General features: G+C 39.2%; 1 protein-coding gene across 1 annotated transcript in view; it reads left to right on the top strand.

Annotated features, from left to right (window-relative positions):
• The window catches only part of HCN1 (hyperpolarization activated cyclic nucleotide gated potassium channel 1), a 288,556-nt gene that overhangs the window by 18,107 nt on the left and 247,579 nt on the right, over window positions 1-22,870 (top strand). Inside the window, exon 2 of the mRNA XM_039542782.1 lies at window positions 10,974-11,397. Coding sequence (XP_039398716.1) covers window positions 10,974-11,397 — 424 coding nt within the window. The remainder of the gene's footprint in view (window positions 1-10,973; window positions 11,398-22,870) is intronic.

Here is a 22,870-nt window from a genome sequence, read left to right as displayed (position 1 = left end):
TGTGCTCTGTTGGCAAGAATCATGGAAGGCTTTCCCCAACTTTAGCTTCCATTTCTTTCCTGAGTGTGGGTTCCTGCTATTTGTCCAATTCCTAATAGACTTTTAAAATTAGACACGACAAAATTCTTCATTAATGCATGTGTTCTAATGCAAGGAACTAGAGTATCTGCAGATCAAATATTTTTAGATGTATCTCTAAAACAGTTTTTGATGTTTGTAAATTGGCCATTCTAATTTGAGAGTAAGAATGCTTTTTACAAGTGATATACTGCAGAATTTACTGATAATTAAGAAGTTAGCATACTGGCAATGTATATTTTTAATTAAGGGTTGGTACTGTGTAGACTAGCAGTTAGACGAGAGGAATAAGCATTAGGAGATTCATTGTTTCTATTCTAGGCTCTGTCACTGACTCACTGTATGATTTTGGGCAACTTATTTACTGTTTCTTTGCCTTAGTTCATTTATCAATAAATTGGGTATAATACTTAACTATGTCTCTTTTCCAACCTATGAAGCTTAATCTGTTGTTTATGAAGTGCTCTGTGTTCTTTGGATGACAGATACTACACAAGTATTAATTACTGTTCCAAATACATTCATTTTTTGGAATATCTGAACAGTATGCTGTAGAAAATATGTAGAGCTGGATGAATTTTTCTGCAAATATCAGTTTGACTATGCCATATTAATGCCCATTTTCTATTCACTTTCCATGAACATTCCTGTGTTGGTATTCCTAGCATTAATGTTTGTGTAGCTTTCATACAAGAAAAAGGATGGGCCTGATCCAAAACCCATTGAAGTGAATGGATAGACATTTGTTGACTTCAATGGCTGTTTGTACTATTATGATATTTAGCATCTCTAGAAGGAGGAAGTAGTGGGAAGGGACTCTAATTGCTTCAGTCTTCCCACTGTCCACATGTGTATTTCTATGTCAGCAAATAGAAATTAATAGAGTAGAAATAAGGGGGAACAGAGAAATGTAAAACTCAAAAGGTTCAGTAAAATTACTTCTCACTGTTATGAAAACCATTTCTTTCATCTTCCCTATATTTATTTCAAGATGAAATGCAGAGACAAAGCAATTTTGATCAATACAGAAGGATAATAAAATACCAATAGTAATACCCTCAAAATAATCTGAATCCCAGAGCAGATGAAGAACAATGATATTTCACTGTGTGTGAGAGTGAGAGTGGGTACAGGGTAAAATATAACAATTAAAAAATTTTAAAAGCAGAAAATTGCTACATTACGTCTTCTGTCCCATTATGTTCCGACCAGCAGTTTCTGTTAAATCATAGTTATAAACCATCATTTTCCAGAACGAAGGAACTCATGGTTTATATGCACAGATATACCTCTAAGCCAAACCAATGGAAGCATTGCACAATAAATATATTTGTAGCTTTTAAGCAGAGTTTTCTGGGAAGATGATAGTGAATGCAATTTTTTCTGAGAAAAATGTAAATTTCACTTTAAATGCCTTTTCTCCAGAATGGTAAGAGGTACATTTCCTATTAAGCAGGTGAGAGGCATACAGGAAAACCTTTGTGGGGGGTGAGGGGTGGATGGAGGTAGTGCTTATTTAGAATGTGCAAAGTATGGCTGTGATAGAACCCTGAATCTTCATGGAGTTCTAATTAAGTCAGTGAAGACTGATCAGGCACAGAAGTCTGCACTCCTGAGATCACTGGCAGGATCTGGGATGTGTGTATAATGATAACACACACATTCCAGGGATATGTAAGTTAAAGTTGTCTGGGAACATATCTAGCTTGTATTCTATTACTAAAAGCCAAAAATTACTACAAGTGCATGGCTATATATAAGGTATTCCAGAGAAAGACGGCACCTCTAATGAAAATCTAATTCTGACATGGATAATAGGAACATTTGTATTTATCTTAACACTTTTTAATAAAGATTTCAAATTACTGGTTTTTCTAGCAGAATTTGTTTTGTTCTACACAGAACATTGATTTCAGGTGTTGATCGTTCATGAAGCAAAAAATAAAAATTGTGCTTGAAGGAAAGAATGGCAGTTTGAATACGTATTCCAATTACCGTATGCTAGTGCTGTAATCAAGGGGCTTAATCAAATAGGAGACACAAGATTTTGTGTAGTAAAACCTGTGAAAATTTCCTAAAATTCCTCTCTTCTGCTATGGGCGTACAGCAAAGTCCTGGCTCATGTAATAAAAAGAATTGGTTGAATGATATTAAATTAATAATTTATTCAACTGTTTTCTGGTTTTTTTAGTTAACTTTTTTTCATTATTTTTCCAGTTTATACAACTGGCTAAACATGAATTTGTGACTATGAATTTCATGCAGTTTTTTCAAATAAAATGTGTACAAATGTTTTTGTTTTCCTCAGCTGTGATAATGAACTCAAATTTTTGTTATTCAAGCTGCCAAAGAACCATGTGATCAGTTTCTGAGCACAGAAGGGAGAGGGTAAAAATGGATATTTCAATTTACACTCACCTAATGCCTGCTCACATGTAAGTGCTCTATATGTCCTCAGCGCCTTTTACTTAGTCACATAATGTATCCATCTTTTACCTGAAAGATCTTTCTGTGACCCAATGCTATAATGGCCCTACATTATAAATATTTAGGCCTCAAGGACTCTAATCCTAAAATTAGGGAGGATATTCCCATTGTATACGTCTGAGATATTGCACCTGCTAAACCCTAACACAAGTCTTACATCCACAATATTCTGTTACTATATAGAATTCAGAGAAGTCTGATTGTAGGAAAATTCTGATTGCTGTGTAGCCTTAAGTCACACCAACCTGTGCCCAGTTTAGAGATGCAGCCTTTCTGCTTATTGGAGTTGTGAGCCCACTGACAACTTGTGTTAGATCAGCCTGGAAGTGTCTTAAAGAAGAAATCAAAGATTGAAAATAAACATCATCAAGGACATTGTGCCTTGCTGAAGTGCTTATTGTTCCCCACGCTGCAAGACAGTGGAATACTGAAGGGAAAAACAAACCTGAGTAACTTCTTCCCCAAATATGTATGGCCCTTTCAGTTGGAATAAGCAGGGTCTATGCAACAACTGAAATAAGTGACAATTGAAATTATTTTAAATAAAATTCAGTTTCCCCAAGGCTAGTTGAATATGGTAGAAAACAAAATGCTACCTAGAGCTCATATACTGCTTTGCAATGCAAAGCACTGTACAAACATTAAGTAATAATTAATTCTTAATCACTAGTGGGTAGGCACGCATTTTAAACTGACTCTTCATCTTAACTAGGATGTCCTGTGGCAATAAATAAACCAACAAAGCTTCAGTAGATTCCAGAGGTGTCAAAAGCACTAGATCTTCAGTGAATGTAGAGTAGAGTGACTGTAAGTAAAGAGGTTTAGCAATCTGTAGTGGAAGAGATGTAATTAGAAGCAAAATTCATATATTAACATAAAACAGAAAACACTTTAATAACAACTATAACCTGATTATATATTTTTGCTATTTAAAATAACTCCTTTCATAACTGAAAAATCATACAATTTGTCTTCACTACTGTGCTACATCGGCATCGCTGCAGTGCATCAGGTGAAGATGCGCTACATTGATGGGAGAGTACTCTCCCATCGATGTAATTACTCCACCTAAATGAGACGTGGAAGCTATGTTGGCGGAGAGTGATTCCTGCCGACATAACACGGTGAAAACACCGCTTTAAGTCAGTGTAACCTATTCCGCTTAGGGGGGGTGGTTTTTCACACTCCTGAGTGACATAGGTTACATCGACTTAACTGGTAGTGTAGACAAACCATAAGTCCCAATCTCTTCCACCACCACAGGCTCCTTGTCGCCAGTCTCCTTGCTCAGCTAGTCCTAGTCCTCCTACCCCTGCAATCTAATGTTTTTCTTTTTCTCTCCCCTTCTCCCACCCACCACTGTCTCCCCTTTTCCTTCCCCATGCATCTTGTCCAGTCTCAGTCTATGCCACCCTTACTCCTTCCCCCTCCACAGTTTATTTTAATCCCTATGTGGTTTTATACCATGCTCATCACCATAGTGTCTGATCAACTTCCAGTAGCTCTTTAGGCAATGAAACTAACATTTGTCATGTGTTTGGCTGCTTGTCTGGCTGTCCAGCCAGTCCCAGTTCTTCCCCCGAACCCTGACTTTTTGATACATATGTTTCACTTCTCCCTACAATGGTTCCTACTCCCAGTCTCCTTGTTCAGACGGTCCATTTCTCCTCCTCCCCCAGTTGCTGGGGTGACCTCAGTCCCTCCCCACTCATTTCCCTCCTTGGCTCCCAGTCAGTTGTCTTTCTCAGCCACTCCAAATCCTTCCCCAACTACCAGTCACTAGATTTATTTTTCTTTCCTCTTTTCCTTCCCTGCCCCTTCCAGTCCCAATTTAGTCCTTTTCCTCCTCTCCCCACACACCCCAGGTCTGGTTGTTTTTCATCTGCTGTCAGATCAGGTGGTTTCCTTCTCAATGCTGCCTAAGTACCAACTGGGGGGGGGGGCTCATTGAGAACACAGGAGAGCCAGACTGTTCTCAGTTCCAGTGCTGAGCCACACATTGGCCCAGAGCAACTGGGAGCAGCAGTTACAGTGAAAGTCCATCTTATCCCCGGTAGCCCTTATCTTGAGCACACTCATTTGCTGTATGGGGGTGGTGCAGTGTCAATCTGGTCACATGCAAGAACTGTGAAGGGATGGAGCATGCTCAGACATTCTGGAGGGATGGTGCATGTGTAGCCTGCTTACCCCTAGGAATGATGAGAGGATGGGATATGCTCCATGAGGATGGAATCTTCAGAGACTTTAGCTGCTAAAATCTAATAAGTCTATAGTGTGGTGTGTGATTTCCTGTCCTTCCAAAGACTTATAACTTGCACAGATTTTCATGGGAATGGCAAAAGGTACATGCGTGACTCAAAGACTAGTCCCCTACCAAATTTCAAGTCCCTGTTCTAAATCAGGGGTGTGCTAGAGCACTTCAGAGGAAAGATAGCTAGTATTTTTTAACATGGGCTAAACAATGCATTTTTCCCAGCCCTTGTTTTTGCAAATGGTTGAACCAAAAGAGTTCAGTCTGACTCAGACACTCATGTAAAATTGCAGTCCAAATATTTAAGTTGGCGAAGTTATAAACAACTGAAAACTGGGTCTATTAGGGGAAGTATAAGGCAACCTTAATAGGTGGTGCTAACAGCTCCACCTGTAATAAATATAAGATATTTTAACAGGCACAACAACATCTATAGAATATTGACAATGGCAAATAAAGAAACTGAAATTTTAGGTATAGATATACAAATGATCAGTTAGGTGCAAAGGACCTGTACTGGACTTAATTTTTAAACCTCGAATAAGAGGTTTCCAGAGAGAATGCTGACAGACCCATAACTACATTGTGGCTATTGCTGATGTGCCATGTAAAAGCTCAGAAATTAGAACCTCTCACAGATATTTTTTAAGTTCATTTGGCTCTAATTACTCTTTACTGCAATATTTCTGTATCTTTATATTTATACTCCCAAAGCACTGTCGTGAAATTCTTGGATGCTTTTTTTTTTCTTGTTGGACTTTTAGAGCTTACCCTATCTACACCCTAGTTCCAAGGCAAATAACTCTGGATTAGGCACAGGGATATCCTGACTCGTCCCACTAGCTCGAGGACATAATGCAACAGCAGAGCTGTCGTCGTTGTTCCTCAGCAGAGGGAGGGAATTTACTCCAGAAGTTTCTGGCATACCACACCCATCCATTTACCTGTCCCTGAACACCACCTGCAAACTGCTGTGCAGGGTGCTGCTGCAGAGCTGGACTCCATGCCACAGAGGAGGAGCACATCTAAATCAGGCGTCTCTGTGCAGTGGAAATGTACTGGTTCTATTACCAGGATGCTCTCTGGACTTCTGGAGGTGGGGGAAGGATTTGTTCTTTTAATCCGATAGCGGAGTTTAAGAAACTGTATCATGCCTTATGGAAATATCATACTTTATAGTTTCTACTATGATGTTTTCAAAATAATGAATCAAATTGAATGTTACACTACAAATATAATGAGATACAACACAGGTTCTTCTCAAATTCTCCTCTTATAAAAGCTTATAGATGTACTAGGTTCAGAAGAATCTTTATAGGATTCATGGAACTCTGAATTTTCAAGACAAGGGTTTGGTTTACAAAAAATAAAGAATTTTTAAAATGAAATGCTCTCTCTGTTCTAGTGGCAGCTCACAGCACTGCCTCATGAAGCATTTGAGCATGTACTCTCTTACCTGAACAGTAGAATGGTCTGACACTATCGGTAGGAAATGCACTTTATTACTTTCTAGTTGCTTCCCTTGCCTTTCTGCAGTAGAGGCTGTAGAAAAAGATTCTGAAAAAGATTTGGTGGTTGTGGTGGATAATCAGCAGAACATGAGCTCCGAGTGTGATGCTGTAGCTAAAAGAGCTAATGCAATCCTGGGATGCATAAACAGGGGACTCTCAGATAGTAGTAGAGAGGTTATTTTACCTCTGTATTTAACACTGCTGTGACTGCTGCTAGAATACTGTGTCCAGTTCTAGTTCCCACAATTCAAGAAGGATGTTGATAAATTGGAGAGGATTCAGAGAAGAGCCATAAGAAAGATTAAAAGGTTAGAAAGCATGCTTTATGGTGATAGACTCAAGGAGCTCAATCTAACAAAGAGAAGATTAAGGGGTGACCTGATTACAGTCTGTAAATACCTAGACAGGGAAAACATATCTGATAACTGAAGACGTCCATCTGATATGATCCAGCAAGTGGAAGTTGAAGCTAGACAAATTCAGACTGTAAATAAGGTGTACATTTTTGACTTAGGGTAATTAACCATGAGAAAGTAGGACATGTCCAAACTGTCTTTGTTCCATACAACCTGCCTCAGAAAACTCCTCCATATCTTTTGGCCCAGAACAATCTCAAACCAAGATCTATTGACACAGTGCAGCCAAGAGGATCTGAGCACCATCATTGCCAGGAGGCACTGGAGATGGACAGGTCATGTGCGTCAGATACAAACTGCTTCCATCACCAGAGTAGCAATAAGATGGACACCTGAAGGCAAGCGAAAATGAGGCCACCCAAAAACAACTCAGCAAAGAGCTGTGGAAGCCGATCTGAAGACACGGGCACAGCTGGGGAACCATTGAAAGATCTGCCAGAAACAGACAGGAGTGGAGGAGCTTTGTCACTACCCTAAATGCCAGAGGTTTAATAGGAACATGATGATGATGATGATGATGAATTAACCATTAGAACAATTTACCAAGGGTCACGGAAGATTCTTCATCACTGACCATTTTAAAATCAAGATTGGATGTTTTTTTAAAAGATCTGCTCTTTTAAAGAAGCTCCATGGCCTGTGCTATACAGGAGGTCAGACTAGATTATCACAGTGGTCCCTTTTGGCCTTAGAATCTATTACTCTAGATGCAAGGGGGTGAGGCGTGTACATCCAGCCCATCTCTCCTGAGAGAAAGATACACAATACAGAACAAACAGAAGTGTACCAGAGAATTTTCTAAAGGAAAAATGAATACTTTCAAAATGAGATAGTCATCCATTTTCTTAATAACTAATCAGATTACATTATATTTTGTGGAATAAAAAATATTCAGAACTTTGATACACTCCTCTAGTCTAGATTTTTTTTATCTTATTTTGTTCTATGAACTCTGATTATGATATACATTTTTGCTGACATTCAGTGCAAGGAAGAGCATAGTGGTCTGCATAATCACAATGTGTAATTAATCCATTTATACATTGGATTGTTCTGGGATGAAATTTCTCCATTCAGCATTCTGGGTTTTGTTTGGCTTGGTTAGTCTTAGTTATATAACTACTTCCTGTGGCGCTTAAACTTCCAGGTCAATTAGAAGTCAAGCAATGGCTTGTTTAGGAGTGAACCATAGATAAATGTGCGTATGCTATGTGATTATTCAGGATTTCTTGGTGAAGTTCATAAATGCTCTCAAAGCAGTTAAATCACTTTGGGAGATAATTTTGTAGAAGTGATTGCAGGGATGGTAATCATGGGCTATAGCACTATTGTATGTGAAAGTAGAACAGCTTTCTCATCTATGCGGCAGTTCTAGCATGTCCAACAACCCTATTGTATAAACCAAGATCCTTTGTACTAGTCTTGATAATGGACTGTTAGGCATTTACTCCAATGAATGTGCACCTGACCAGCAGTGTTATCAAGGTGTTAAACAAATTGGAGCCACAGTTTGTCTGGAAAAAATGGGAAAATTTTGTAAGTTTTGCTTTCATGCTTTGTTTATAGCAAGGTTTCAAATGCACCAGAAAGAAATAAGAGTGCATGAAATAGATAGGGAATTACTTGCAAGAGTCTGGTCTGTGTGAATTTTTGAATTTCATTTAAAGATACTTTGCTAATAAAGACTAATCTCTTTTCACTTTTGTTGGAGCAAAGATTTTTAGCATATGGAATCTTTCTGGTTGCCCTATAGTGCACTTTCTAGTTGTTTTTAGTCTGTTGTATAATTAGTTAGATCATTTATCTTCTGCCCCTATGTAATGGATCCAAATTAATAGGCAGCAAATTTAAAACAAAGAAAAGGAAGTACTTCTTCACACAACACATGGTCAACCTGTTTAACTTGTTGCCATGGTATGTTGTGAAGGCCAAAAGTATAACTAGGTTCAAAGAAAGAATTAGATAAGTTCTTGGAGGATAGGTCCCACATCCCCATGCTCCAGTTGTATCAACAATCCAACTGCCACAAGTTGGTACTGGACGACAGGAGATGGATTACTCAAAATTGTCCTCTTCTGTTCATTCCCTCTGGAGCATCTTTCACTGGCCATTGTCAAAGCCAGGATACTGGGTTAGATGGGCCATTGATCTGACCCAGTATGGCTGTTCTTATGTTCCTTAAGATATGAAACTATTCCTTTCCAATTTCTGTCCTCTTTGACACAAAGCCTACCTTCCCTTGAGTTGTGTCCTGTAGGAAAGTCACAGCTTTAAAGTCCCAGACTGAAGCCCTTCAATCCCAATCCCAATGGATGCATGTTCTGTATGGAAGGATACCGGCTTGACTCCCATTTGTGCAGTAAACATTCGGGATTTGAGACTGATACACCACAATCAGGGATAATCCTCAGTCTCAAAATGTTAAAGGTCAAGAAACATTGGTGGTAGAATGGCCAGCAGAGCCTTTCTGGGTCTTTCTGTTGCAGTATGGAGTAATATGCTACCCACCAGGCGTCTAGAAGATGGAACTAGTGGGATTCTAACATGGGAGCACCTAAAACTATTGAGTACAGCTGGGTGAATAATGGATTTTTCAGTTCATTGTCAGTCTGAGAAATCATAACATTTCATTTAAGGGTGAACCAAAAATGTTCTGCAAACCAGACATTTTCAGCAAATCAAAAGGTAAAAAAACCTTCAAGTTGAATTGAAACAAAACATCTTGTTTTGACCCAACTCAACATTTTTCATTTAGACTTTAGGCATTTTGACAAAATCAAAACAGGCCTAGATTCACAAAATGGAGGAGGCTATTAGAACTTTCAGCCTGCTAGCTGGGGAACTCACCCCAGATTTGGGAGCCTCTGGGTCAACTACCATCTCTGCCAGAGAAGTGATTTGAAAATGGGTTTCCCACCTCCCAGATGAATGATCTAACTACTGACTATTGGATGTTTAGGTATTGGTCTTTCTCGATCTCTCCTGTTGAATCTGTTCCAATGACTTTTGTTATTCATAGTGGCAATTCATAGTCATTGGGCCAGGGGAAGAGAGTGAGAATGAATCTATATAGCCTAGTGATCAGGGCATTCACTTAGCATGTGGGAGACCCAAGTCTCTGCTGTTATGACTACTTAGTTAGACAAAGTGGGACAGCTTCAACAGGAGAGATTGAGAATGACCCATATCAGAATATCCCAGTGTCCCGTGTTCCCTAACCACCAGTATAAAGGTTATAAGGGAGGTTTCCTTCTTCTCTTCTCAGTCCCCAGGCTATTTTATGATTATCATCTTACTTTGCTTTTTCGTCAAAATGCCCAAAATTGAAAGGAAAATTTTCAAGTTGGATCAAAACAAAATGTTCCATTTTGACATTTCCAAAACTTTTCAGTTTGGCTGAAAATATTAGGTGAACACAACATAAATTCATGAATGGTTTCTGGTTAACCAATGCTGCATTTTAGAGTGAATAAATTATTTTCCAAAAGTATTTTTCCCAGCTCTACTGTCCAAACATTTTAGTACCTCACAAAAGATAGTTTTGTTCAGGTCGAAAAAATGGGTGAAGATTTGGATATTGTTGTTTGGGTCTTATTTTTTTCTGGGTTTACTGTTTTTTTCCAGTGCAATCATGGCATGAGTATACTTAGTGTCTTATCTGCTAGATTTTGGGTTTCCATTTGGATGGAAGGCAAGAAAGAACTTAATTAGCTTGCTAATGTAGTCATGATTGACACCAGACATCAGTACTTTTTATGTAAACATACTGATAGGTTTTGACAGGAAGTCTGGGGAAATCTACGGAATCACATATTCACCTTTTAGATATGCCATGGAGGGAATAAACTAATGCCTTGTCACAATCCTGCATTTATCCCAGATGCCAATCACAAGTAGGCAGATTGTGTAATTTTTATATAATTATTAGTCTTTACAGTGATTGTGCATGTTTCAAATGGCTTAAAAGAAAGAACTCTCATAGCCTTAATAGAATAAATAAAATACACAGAGGAAATAATAGTGTATATGGGTCTCATCATGTAGTCCTCTCTTAGGCAAAGCTGCCACTGATTTCCATATTGCCTACAGTGTGCCAGGTTCTTTACAGACAGATGCAAAGACAAGAACCTGATCCCAAAGGGCTTACAATATAGATACTCAGTATTAAATTGATGTTTTTAATTTTATAACTGCATCAATAATTCTATTTGTTGTTTTTATTTCTTGTAGGTTTTACTGGGACTTAATAATGCTTATAATGATGGTTGGAAATCTTGTCATCATACCAGTTGGAATCACATTCTTTACAGAACAAACAACAACACCATGGATTATTTTCAATGTGGCATCAGACACTGTTTTTCTGTTGGACTTGATCATGAATTTTAGAACTGGGACTGTCAATGAAGACAGCTCTGAAATAATACTGGACCCTAAGGTCATCAAAATGAATTACCTAAAAAGCTGGTTTGTGGTTGACTTCATCTCATCAATACCAGTGGATTATATTTTTCTCATTGTAGAAAAAGGGATGGATTCAGAGGTTTACAAGACGGCTAGAGCCCTTCGCATTGTGAGATTTACAAAAATCCTCAGCCTGTTGCGTTTATTACGTCTTTCGAGATTAATTCGATACATACACCAGTGGGAGGAGGTAAGACATATATTTATATATCCATTCACTAACATTCTATTCCTTTAAAAATGAAGAATTAGAACTCTTTAAAGAGATATACATAAACTGGGCATGGGGAATCATGAAATCTATGACTTGGAAAAAGGCATCTTTACTGCCCATTCAGATTATTTACACATAAGGACTAGTTGATGTGCCTGTTTGTATGAAGAAGACATACCGGTGTTACCATTTTCTCTCTATATAGAGAAGTGTAGAGTATATATGGCAGAAGAGTCTGTGTGTGAGCAGAGGCTCAGAATGAGACTCTGTTGTAAAATTCAGGGGTCAGCTGGAATCCTGTCTGGTAAAACTATTTCTTTATACTGTCCCCCATTTGTTTCAAACAATTTAGGGTATGTCTACATAGCACCAGGGAGCAAGCCTCTCAGCTTAGGTTGGCGGGGGGGAGGGGGCTCGTGGTAGCATGCCAAAAATAGCTGTGTAGACATTGTAGCTTGGGCTGGAACTTGGGCTCTCAAGTCCACCCCACCAGTCCCCAGGCTTGAGAGCCTGAGCCACAATGTCTATACAGATATTTTTATCATGCTAGCACGACCCCAGGCAATCCAAGTCTGTCGACCCAGGCTAGGAGACTCACTTCCAGATGCAATCTAGATGCTCACAATGGTTTGATGCCCATAAAAATTAATAGGACCTGCGCAGCTAAACCCTTGTGTTAATCCTGAACGTTTTAACTTTGACTGTGTTACACTTTCCATCTTATGACAGTGAAAATGGAAAGCATTTCCAATCTAGCAGGTCTTTGGAATACAAATGTCCTGAAGGCTTGTGTGTAGGTTGAATATTTTGATTACTGACCTGGTTTAAAAATGGTGGTTGCCACAGTCTTGAGTTAGCTCCTTCTTACCTACCCACTTCCAAGAGTAATACTTTGGGGAATGATCTCATGCTATCTACCAACTTGACAGAGGTTACCTTTCCAGAGTTCCAGGAATGAATGGCATTCCCTAGTATCTGGCATGCCAGGAAATATTACCATAGCCAGGAAAATGTATTTGGGAAGGGTTTCTGCACAAATAATTACAAATCAGTCATTTAGTTTCTTGCTTATATCCATTTTTGAAATTGCAGACCATAATTGTTTTGATTTTTTTGTTGTTTATTTTTTAAGTGTGGGGAACTGCCAAAAGTAACAGTAAAATATAACTACTGACTGTTAAGACTTCTGTTGAGTAAAAAACCTGAAGAAGGTTATGGGACTAAAGAATATTTTTGTGAAATGAATGCTGTAGGATATTATGGTGCCCTTTCCATCTCATATGTTTATCATCTGTACCCTTTTCAGTGTACTAGATTCTCCTGCTCCTTTAAAAAAAATAAACAATAAGTTTGTCCATAATATCCAGCAAACAGATCAGTTTGTGTTAAAGGCCTGGCCCTGAGAGGTGTAGAGTACAGTATAAAACTCTTGTTCAAGCCAGTGGTGATGGTTGGAAAACTGAAATCCCATGCAGGTTGATGAGAGCTGCTGATGCTCAGTACCAGTTGGACTCACTCCCTACATTATCTTTGTGAAATCTGCTTATTTTTGCCTTCTAGAATGACATGGTAGGTGATACTGTATTACAGTGTAGATATTATTAAAATGTTAACAATACACTGTACTCTTGTACTCAGTTTAGCTATGGCAAGTGATTAAGAAACTCTTGCAGGCCTCCCATAAACCTTTGCTTTTACCTCTGCCGTGTTTTCTAGAGGGATATTCTTGTGAATTGTTTTCAATGACATTAATTTGGTTCAGATCAAAAGAAGTTAATGGCATGCTACAAATCATGGTGCTACAAATGATTTGTAAAAGTACTAATTTCCAATTTATGAGCAAACACAATATTTTTAAATCAATATAATAGACGTGAGATCTCAATTCCAATATAGGGACATAATGTGTATACTCAGAAAGGTTTCTCTTCCAAAAGGCAAATGTTTTGTATCATCTCTGTTGGCCAATAAACTGGCACAAACAATATTCCTCCCCACTAAAAAACAAAAACAAACAAACAAAACCCAACCAACCAACCAACCAAACAAACAAAAAAACCCACCCAACAACAAACAGAGAAATGAGTCCAAAGCAAAGATAATTGAGTAGATGCTCCATCTAGTTTACAGCTGACAGCCACTGAGAATCCCCGGGGCAAACACGCTCTCTCTTAGGCTGCCACGTTACTTCTTCCTTGATTCCACTATTGAATCCTCAGAAATGTTTTTGAGTTGACAATTTTTGTGTTTGTTGGGTTATAAGCAGTCCATTCTCTGGGAATGTCTACCATGCCTATCACCTTGATATCTGAGCACCACTAGGAAGACAGAAAAAGAATCCAAAACAAGCTATTCATATTGGTTTTTAAAAAACAAACATGTTGCTTTTTATAAAAAGGTCCCAGTGACCTTGAAAATGTACAGATGTGTTAACAATGTGGACTAAATCAGAAATTGTCACCATAAGTATTGATGAATACATGAATGAAATTCATCCAATGAAAAATATTTCTCTTCCCAGTCTATGCATTTTTTTGACATTTTAGTAAAGTTCCTCATGGATTTTCATACTTGCTTTCATTTCCTCTAATAGCATATTGCTATTTTAAATTTAGTGAAGTCTTTGACAGTGTTCTACATGATTATCTCAGCTACAGATTATAGACTGTACATTAGGATATGATAACAGCTTAAAAGAAAACAAAGATAGTTCAAGTGTAGGATGAGCTGTGCTTGAAAGAACATCAGTGGTATGGTCCCCCAGAGTGTTCAGACCTTTGCTGGTATTTATTTACACTGCATTATGAGTGTGCATGCACATGCATGAGAGAGAACAATTATTAACTTTGTTGATGACACAAAATTAAAACCTGTTTCTCTGTATACAAATTAAAGGATTTGATCCTTTTTGCATATGGGCTGATGTGGGATTTTAAATGTGATTTAGAAAAATCTGAAATACTACATATTTGGATAAGAATGGTGACTACGAGGCCAAAATCACCAGAAGGGCCATAAGTGATTCCTTATTTTAATAAACTGCCAACAGAATGCGCTCAGGAAAACAGAGTAGACGACAAACATGCTTGTATAATAACACTGATCCCACTGAGATTCTTTTATAACCTAAGCTACAAAAGACAGTTTGGAATTGTTTGGGATATCCCCAGAACTCTAAGATGAATAGGCTGCAACTATAAAAGGATTTTTATTTGATATTTTTCACACAGGTTCATGTACTCTCCTTTCTTTGTCCATTTTTACATAATTTAGTATCCAGCTGCTAATTGCCACATTCAGCAATTTTAAGACAGTAATGTGTGTAGTGTTGAAGATTTCCCTTTAACCATGAACCATTATGAAAGAACACAGCTGCAGCCTGCAGTATAGTTTATATAAATTCTGACTAGCTGTCATGGGGTATCTCCTGAGAGTCCTTAAAGATTAAGTACAGGCCACAATACTTCAGGTTTCCTTCACCACCACTATGTTGTATGTTGTTGTTCCAGTAGGCTGCCACCTGTAGTACTATTTACATATATTTACAAGCTAAGCTAAGCAAACTCCTCCACTTTTTTCTGGGGAACGAAATGGGGCTCGAATAGCCAATTCTGCCTTCCGCCAGCTCTCCCCTTTCCCAGGGCTTCCTTGCTCACAGCTGCTGGGATTTCTTCCCTCTCTAATTAGCTCCTGAGCAGTAGCTCTGTTGTGTTGATTGACCTTCCAGTTAGGTCCCAATTAACCTATATTGGAGGGGATTTGAGTGACAAGATGCTGAGTCAGCTCCCAACTCAGCACACCCTGTCACAGGAGCATAGTTAATGTTAGCCCATGTTAGTAGTTAGACAAGGGGTGGGCAAACTTTTTGGCCCGAGGACCACAACTGGGTATGAAAATTGTATGGCAGGCCATGAATGCTCATGAAATTGAGGGTTGGGGTGCGGGAGGGGGTTGAGGGTTCCAGCTGGGGGTGCGAGCTCTGGAGTGGGACCAGAAATGAGGAGTTCAGGGTGTGGGAGGGGGCTCCGGGCTGGGAGTACAGGCTGTGGGGTAGAACTGGGGATGAGGGGTTGGTGGTGCAGATGGGAGCCTCAGGCTGGGACTGAGGGGTTCAGAGGGTGGAAGTGGGATCAGGGCTGGGGCAGGGGGTTGAGGTGCGGGAGGAGGTCGGGGTGCAGGCTCCAGGCAGCGCTTATCTCAAGCAGCTCCCGGAAGCAGTGGCATGTCTCTTCTCCGGCTCCTATGCAGAGGCATGGCCAGGCAGCTCTGCACACTTTCCTGTCCGCAGGGGCCACCCCTGCAACTCCCATTGCCCGTGGTTGCTCGCCAATGGGAGCTGTGAGGGCGGCACTCGAGGTGGGGCCAGCGTGCAGAGCCCCCTGGCTGCCCCTACACATAGGAGCCAGAGGAGGGACATGCTGCTGCTTCCGGGAGCCGCGCGGAGCCACAGCATGCAGGGATCGGGGCAAGCCCCCAACCCTATTACCTGGCAGGAGCTCGAGGGCCAGATTAAAACGTCTGGAGGGCCAGATGCAGACCTCAGGCTGCAGTTTGCTCACCCCTGAGTTAGACCCTTGTCAGTCAATGAGTGGTAATGAGAGAAAACATTTAAACAAAGATGGAGTGGATAATTTGACAGGAATTTAGTTTCTTTCTTTATAAATTGGCATTAACCTAGACCTATTATTTTTTCACTTCGGCTAAAGTACCCTACACTTACAACCCAAACAGCAGTAAACAGATGATACCTTGTTAAATAAAACCACACAATTTCAAAGTAAGTAAATTTTTGAAAGAAAAGGGGGAATTAGTATGTAAGGTATTCTTTTTGGCAAAAGACCAGATTTCATTCGGGGGAGACCAGATTTCACAGTCTGATGCATTTTTCATGTCCGTGAATTTGGTAGGGCCCTACTCATGACTGCTTCGCTTGCTGTCTACTCACTTTTCTCCTGCCTTTCTTTCCTTAACATGTGTCTAAGACTTGCCAAACAATCCTCTAGCCCCTGCATTTGCAGTGAGGAAGCCCACACGCTAAACTTCTGTTCAGTTCTTGCCATGTGGTCCATTGACTTGGGAGGTGGCTTCTATTGTTTCCAGTGATCTCTGTACATAAAGGAGCTTAATCACCTTCCATTTAGCGAGAAAGAAAGTTGCTTAGCACACCCACTGGCTTTTAACCATGTTTGTGATTTTCTGTAGGTCAAAGACCCAACTTGATGGCTGGCATTAATGCCTTCCAGACTAACAATAAATAAAACTGTACTCCTAAAAATGTACTGTAAATCTATGTGATGTTGAAACACCTGTTTATTGGGATCTAAACACATTTTAAAATGGCTACCCAACTGCTAACTTCATCTGAGTAGAGATGGGCAAAGAAGGCTATTATGCAAAATTCACTTACCAAAAGTAACTGTACATTTAAGTAAAGCCAAAAATCACAATAAGGTATGGGTGACCTCTGGTTTTAATTTTACCTGAACTGCCCAAGTTTAATGAGTCAAGAGGATTATAGATTTCAGTTCTGCCCTTTGCTAATACTTACATCTGAGCAAGTCAAAACTCCACAGAAATGTCTTACTGTTTTTCTGTTTGCCATATTGTTGTAATAGCTGACTTTTACAAGCCACACAGTAATGGGTGCCCACATCTGAGACAATTCATGCTTGTAGCCTGGGAGACGCATTCAGAAGAATTAAGAGAGTTTATTTTGGCTGTCTTGATTTGGAGCAGTTTGTCCCCAAAGCTCCTGAGCAGGCATCACCAAAATTCACTTTTCATACTGGCATTTGGCTAGAAGATTTCAACCTTTTTTTAGTATGTGAACCTGACTATGGTGGTGGTGTGACATACCAGGATACAATCCACACTAATGAGTAGTTGTGTCACCCTTGCCCTGTAACATCAAATGCCCTTTACAATGCCTTGCTGCTGTAGCTTCCAACCTGGACTACTCACAAACAGCCTTCAGCATGCAAGTCACTCCCATCTGTGTGTGTGTGTGTGTGTGTGTGTGTGTGTGTGTGTGCTGCAGCCAGCCAGCCAGTCCTTGACTCTCACCATACCCTCAGTCCTGGATCTTCCCCCCCAAAATGTATGTCCTGTATTGCCCAGCCCTCTCCTGGATAGCTCAAACACAATAAATACATTATTCCTTTAAGGGAATAATATGCACACAACTTGTTACCCCAAATGGAGTTACCCAGGCATTTCAACTTGAACACATTGGCTTAGATAAAACAATAAAACAAGTTTATTAACTTCAAGGAGAGAGATTTTAAGTGCATATAAGTAATGAGGCATAAAAGTCAGAAATGGTTACAAGAAAAATAAAGATAAGATGATAACTGGTGCCTAACTTAAACTATATTAGATTCAAAGCAATGTCTTCTGACCACATACTTTCAAGCAGTCTTACTGACCAAACTCTTTCAGTCAGGACTGTTCCCCCAGAATCCAAAAGCTGCTTCCTTTGTCTCTTCAAGTGCAGTGAAGGCGTTGGGCAGGGGGGGAAGAAAGGGGTTCCTTGAGGATTGTTTGTCCTCCTTTTCATAGTTTCAAGTCTCCCTCTTGGAAAACATTTCCAGCTGACACCCAGGAGACAAGGAGTCTATGTGGAAGAATATTCTCTGCTGATTTTTCCATCTGTATGAACTTCCTTTGTTTTCCCTCACTGCTTGATGACTCTGTTTACTTCGTAAATGCAAATTAAGGCAAGTATACAGTCATTCCTTTGTTTAGGACAGATTTGACTTCTGCATGGACAGGGCTGTTGGGGTTGGAACATGTATAATAGCACAGGGGAATCTTATAACTTCATATACAATGTTGCCACCCATACTTTACCAGGACAATATTGATTTTCAAATGATACCTGACAAGGACATACTTTGTACAAAGATTATTACAATAGTGTGTAGGGTGTGAATAAAGGTGTCATTGGTGGTTATCAAGATCAGGTTACTGTACTGTCCTCTGCCTGGGGCTACCCCAAAAGACCATTTAGAAACTCCCAGTAGTGCACAATGCAGAAGACAGCTTGCTCAGCCGTGTTTCCTGTAGGGAAAGTGTTTTGCTCATGTGCTGCAGTAACTGCCAGTTCACTTCTTGGTGCAAGCCATAGTGCTGGCACTCATTTATAATTTGATTTTGAGCCTTGACAGACTGTCAAGGAGATTCTTACAGCATTTGAAGTCAGCTAAGGTACTTGGATCCATCACTCTTGATCTTATAGAGCCAGAGTCTGTTGACTTTCAGGTTATGTACAAAGTCCATTTAATTTCTCAGGCACTCATGGAGGGGCTGGGCTAGTTATAAGTGTGTAGAAGGGGGTTGTATTTATTAAACCAGATAGGTGGATGGGCTAATTCATAATATGTTTTTGGTTTATTTAGTATGGTTCGCTTATGTTTTTTTAAATGCCACATGTGCTAGAAGTGAAAGAGTAGGCATATTTTAGAAATCCACATACATTCATAAATAAAATACAATGAATGGGATGGAATCCAAAAGGTGACCAAATAACTGCACAATTTCTCTATGAATAATAACCCCTGGATGTAAAGGTATGCAAATCTCAGCTCCTTTCCCAGTATGTTAAATTTTGCTGTTTTGTGGTTTAGAAGTCTAAAAGTACACCCAGTACCATATTCACTAAACTGCTAGTGTTCCAAATGAGACATGTTCATAATTTTTTCCTTTTCCTTCAACTATTTGCTCTTCTGTGGAACTGCTTATATTTTGCATATAATGGGATAAATTCTCTTCTGGTTACACCAGAACAACTCCATTGACTTCAGTGAAGTTACACTGGTCTAACCAACTGGAGAATTTAGTTTTGGAGCAGAAATGTGCACCAATGGTTTATGGAGATACTGTAACATGCTTTGCAGTGAACTGTATTTTTTGAAATTCAGGAAAACCCACGTAGCTAGAAAATAGAATTAGAAGCCTTATTAAATTTTGGTCCATGTGCCCCCCCACCAGTGAAATAACTGATGTGAAAAAGGAACACCACAGTTTGGTTTTATAGCAGGTAATTAATAAAATGATGGCAAGACCATAAAATGCTTGTTTTTTATTTTTTTGCCCTTTATGGTACTGATTTAAGTATAATCACTGATGTGAGGGGGAAAAAACCTCCTTTTACTCCACAGAATTAAAATTTTCAGTATGAGGTATTGCCAGAGCATTCTGATTATTTGAATTGGGCCTCCTGTAATTTAGAGAGAGAGAGAGAGTGTGTGTGTAAGTATGCAATATTGTATCTCTAGCAGCTCAGTCACAGAGGAGAAGACCCTAATAGTACAAGCAATTATGGGAGTTTTCCTTTAGCTCAAATGGCAGATGCCTCTATTTTGGTAGTGAAGGACAAGGGTTCCAGTACTGCTTTTCCCCCTCCGAATGTTTGTGACTGTAGTAGTTTTTGTAGTAATATTGTCCATTGTCTGCAGTCATGGATTTATTACACTGTCTCTCTGTATCTTACCTATAGTAGCATTTCTCAATCATTCCTATCAATCACCTTTGCAAATAATCAGAACTAAGTCTTCCTGGGTTTGAAAATGAAATGCAACCCAAACTTTAAAAAAGATAATTTCAATTAATTATGTTGTTCATCTCTTTTGGACCATTGTGCAGATGATTGCCTAATTGTAGTGAGTGATCCCACGCTTGCTGTGATTCTTCCTGAAACCTATATGGATGACTGCAGATTTGAAGGAGATCCTCTCATTCCTTCTCTAACCAAGGCTTGTAGTACAGATAGCCTACTCAGCAGTGCTCTGTGCAAGCCTTGTGTAGGAAGTTTAGGCATTAATGTTAAAAAATGTATGTAGAATGACTTTCATTAAAAGGGTAATGCATGCAAAATAGATACCAAAAAAGTTTAAGTTAAGGTTCTAAGTTAAACAGGAAGGTACACTGTGGCAACACAGAATTTTTATCATACGTTAGAGCAGGGGTTCTCAAACTAGGGGTTGGGAGTGGGCCCTACAGGCGGTTGCAAGGTTATTACATGGGGGTTCGCGAGCTGTCAGCCTCCACCCAAACCCTGTTTTGCCTCCAGTATTTATAATAGTGTTAAATAAATAAAAAAGTGTTTTTAATTTATAAGGGGGAGGGTCTCACTCAGAGGCTTGCTATGTGAAAGGGGTCACCAGTACAAAAGTTTGAGAACCACTGCGTTAGAGTCTTAAAACAATGCACAATGCTATTATATGCAGTACTGCTGACCTTAAGTGTTCAGAAAATAATGTTGGGTCTATTTTTATTTGACTTCTGGAATTTGAGCCTTTCGGACAATCATTTTCAAGCACTTCTTCACAGCCATAAGGACTGCACATATCCTTTTTATTAATCAAATTTGAGATTCTCACATAATCAAATGACTCTAGGAGCCTACTCCTGATAGCACAGTGAGTGCTGGCAACATGGTGTACATAACAGATAGAATATGCAGCTATATTTGACAAAATAAAATTTAGACAGAGGAATCTTTACCTCTAAGTTAATGTTCTTGGCTAAAGTTAGAAATATAATTATGGCAGTGACTGGCAAAACCATGAGGCTGTTGTGTTTGTTCCTTTATGGCAAAATTAAGGATGTTAGCTCTTGTCCACAGTTCTCTCTGAAGGATGGTGGATAAAGCACAGGCCTTAGAATCAGATGATGTTGGTTCTATTCCTGGCTTTGCTATAGACTTGCTGAGTGAACTTTGGCAAATCATTTAACTTCTTTGTGTTTGTTTCCCCATAATCAAATGATAACACACGCTTTGATATTGAATTTTGAACCTATAAACATTTAGCATACGAGTAATTTCATGCATGTGAGTAGTCCTACTTCAGTGGGATTTACTTGTATTTAAAAATATCCATGTGCTTACATGTCTACAGAATGGGTAGAGCTAACAAATTTTTAATACATTTTTAAATAACAGAATTTTCCACAGAAAGGCTTACATTTTTCAAACATAAAAATAAAATAACAAATAAATAAATAAATAAATAAATAATAAAAACTTTAAACAGAGCTGGTTGGAAATGTTCTGATGCAACCTTTTCTGTTAGAATATTCAAATTGGTTGAAATTGAAACATTCTGCTGGAATGCATTGATCTAGACAAATCTTTCAACGGAAACCAGGCAGGTTTCCCCAGGCTCCTGGGCAGGCTGGATTCCCGGCTTCCTGATCTAGTGGGCTGCTGAGAAACCATGGCTTCCCAGGCTCTTGGCTCCTTGGTAATGCACCTGGCAGGTTCTTGGGGAACCAAAGCTTCCTGGCTCCACAGCTGCTGGGACTCACAGGCTTCTAGGTTCCATGGCTCTGTGGCAGCCTTCCTGACTGGTTGCTGAGGGTCCTGGGATCCCAGGGAATATATTTTATTTCAGAAACACTGAAAAGTTCCCACTATGGAAACATTTTGGTGTTTCCTAAATGAAATATTGCAGGATTTCAGCTCGATGAAAAATGTAGTGTTTTTGGCTTTTCATTCAGATTTGGGATAAAAAAAAATTCCCAAAACTACAAACTGCTGTTCTGTTTCCTGGCTCGTTCTAATTTTAAATGAAACAAAATAAGTAATTGTTTTTGTTTTGTTTTCCATATTTTTATATTGCCAGTTTTTATTAAAATGCTTATTAAAACCATTTTGGAATTTCCTATTTCAAAAATGAAAAATAAACATTAAAAATACACACAAAACTAACAGAGCATTATATCCACTAACTAACATTTTATTTGCAAGTTTTTTGTTTTGTTTCATTTTATGAATCTCTTCTGTTTAGCTAATCTCTATTTAAAATGGAGAAATGTTTAAAATACAGAGGTGTACAATTTTTGTTTCTAAAACCTCATCTTTGCAAATGCAGGGATCTGCCTCAGCAGAGGAAGTTGCAGTATTGGGCCTAGGAATGCAAAACCATAAGTGAGGATTCTTGGGATCCTGGTTGTGCTTGTTCTGTACCTGAATGTGACAGGAGTGTGGTGCCCACTATGGCCCTGATTCAGCACTCACGGAAGTCAGTAGGCGTCTTTCCATTGATTTCAGTGGAATTGGATTAGGCTTGTATTGCACTAAGGCATCAGGCTATAGTCCAGAAAATATGAAGGCATAACCTGAATTTAATAGCCATCAGCAGAGTTCCATTGGCCCCAAACGGATTGCGGGTGGGAGTAAAGTTAAGCATATGTGCAAATGTTTGCAAAATTGGGGCCTTATATGTTGGTTGCTGCATCTTCTGAGAGATCCTTCCCTGTGGTGACCAAATGTTATGCACATTCATTTGATTCCCTACAGAATAAGACAGAAGTTTATCAGTCCCTCCTTGCTAGAAGTTGGATTTTTTAGGTGTTTTTGCTCCATTTGAACCAGAAGAGTGTGTGTGTGGGGGGGAGGGTTATTTTTGTTTGTTTTTTCTTGATTAGGTTCCTTGAAGCCTAAACA

The sequence above is a fragment of the Mauremys reevesii genome, linkage group 6, assembly GCF_016161935.1.
Source record: "Mauremys reevesii isolate NIE-2019 linkage group 6, ASM1616193v1, whole genome shotgun sequence".
NCBI classification, from domain to species: domain Eukaryota; kingdom Metazoa; phylum Chordata; order Testudines; family Geoemydidae; genus Mauremys; species Mauremys reevesii.
This window is presented reverse-complemented; position numbering and strand designations above follow the sequence as displayed.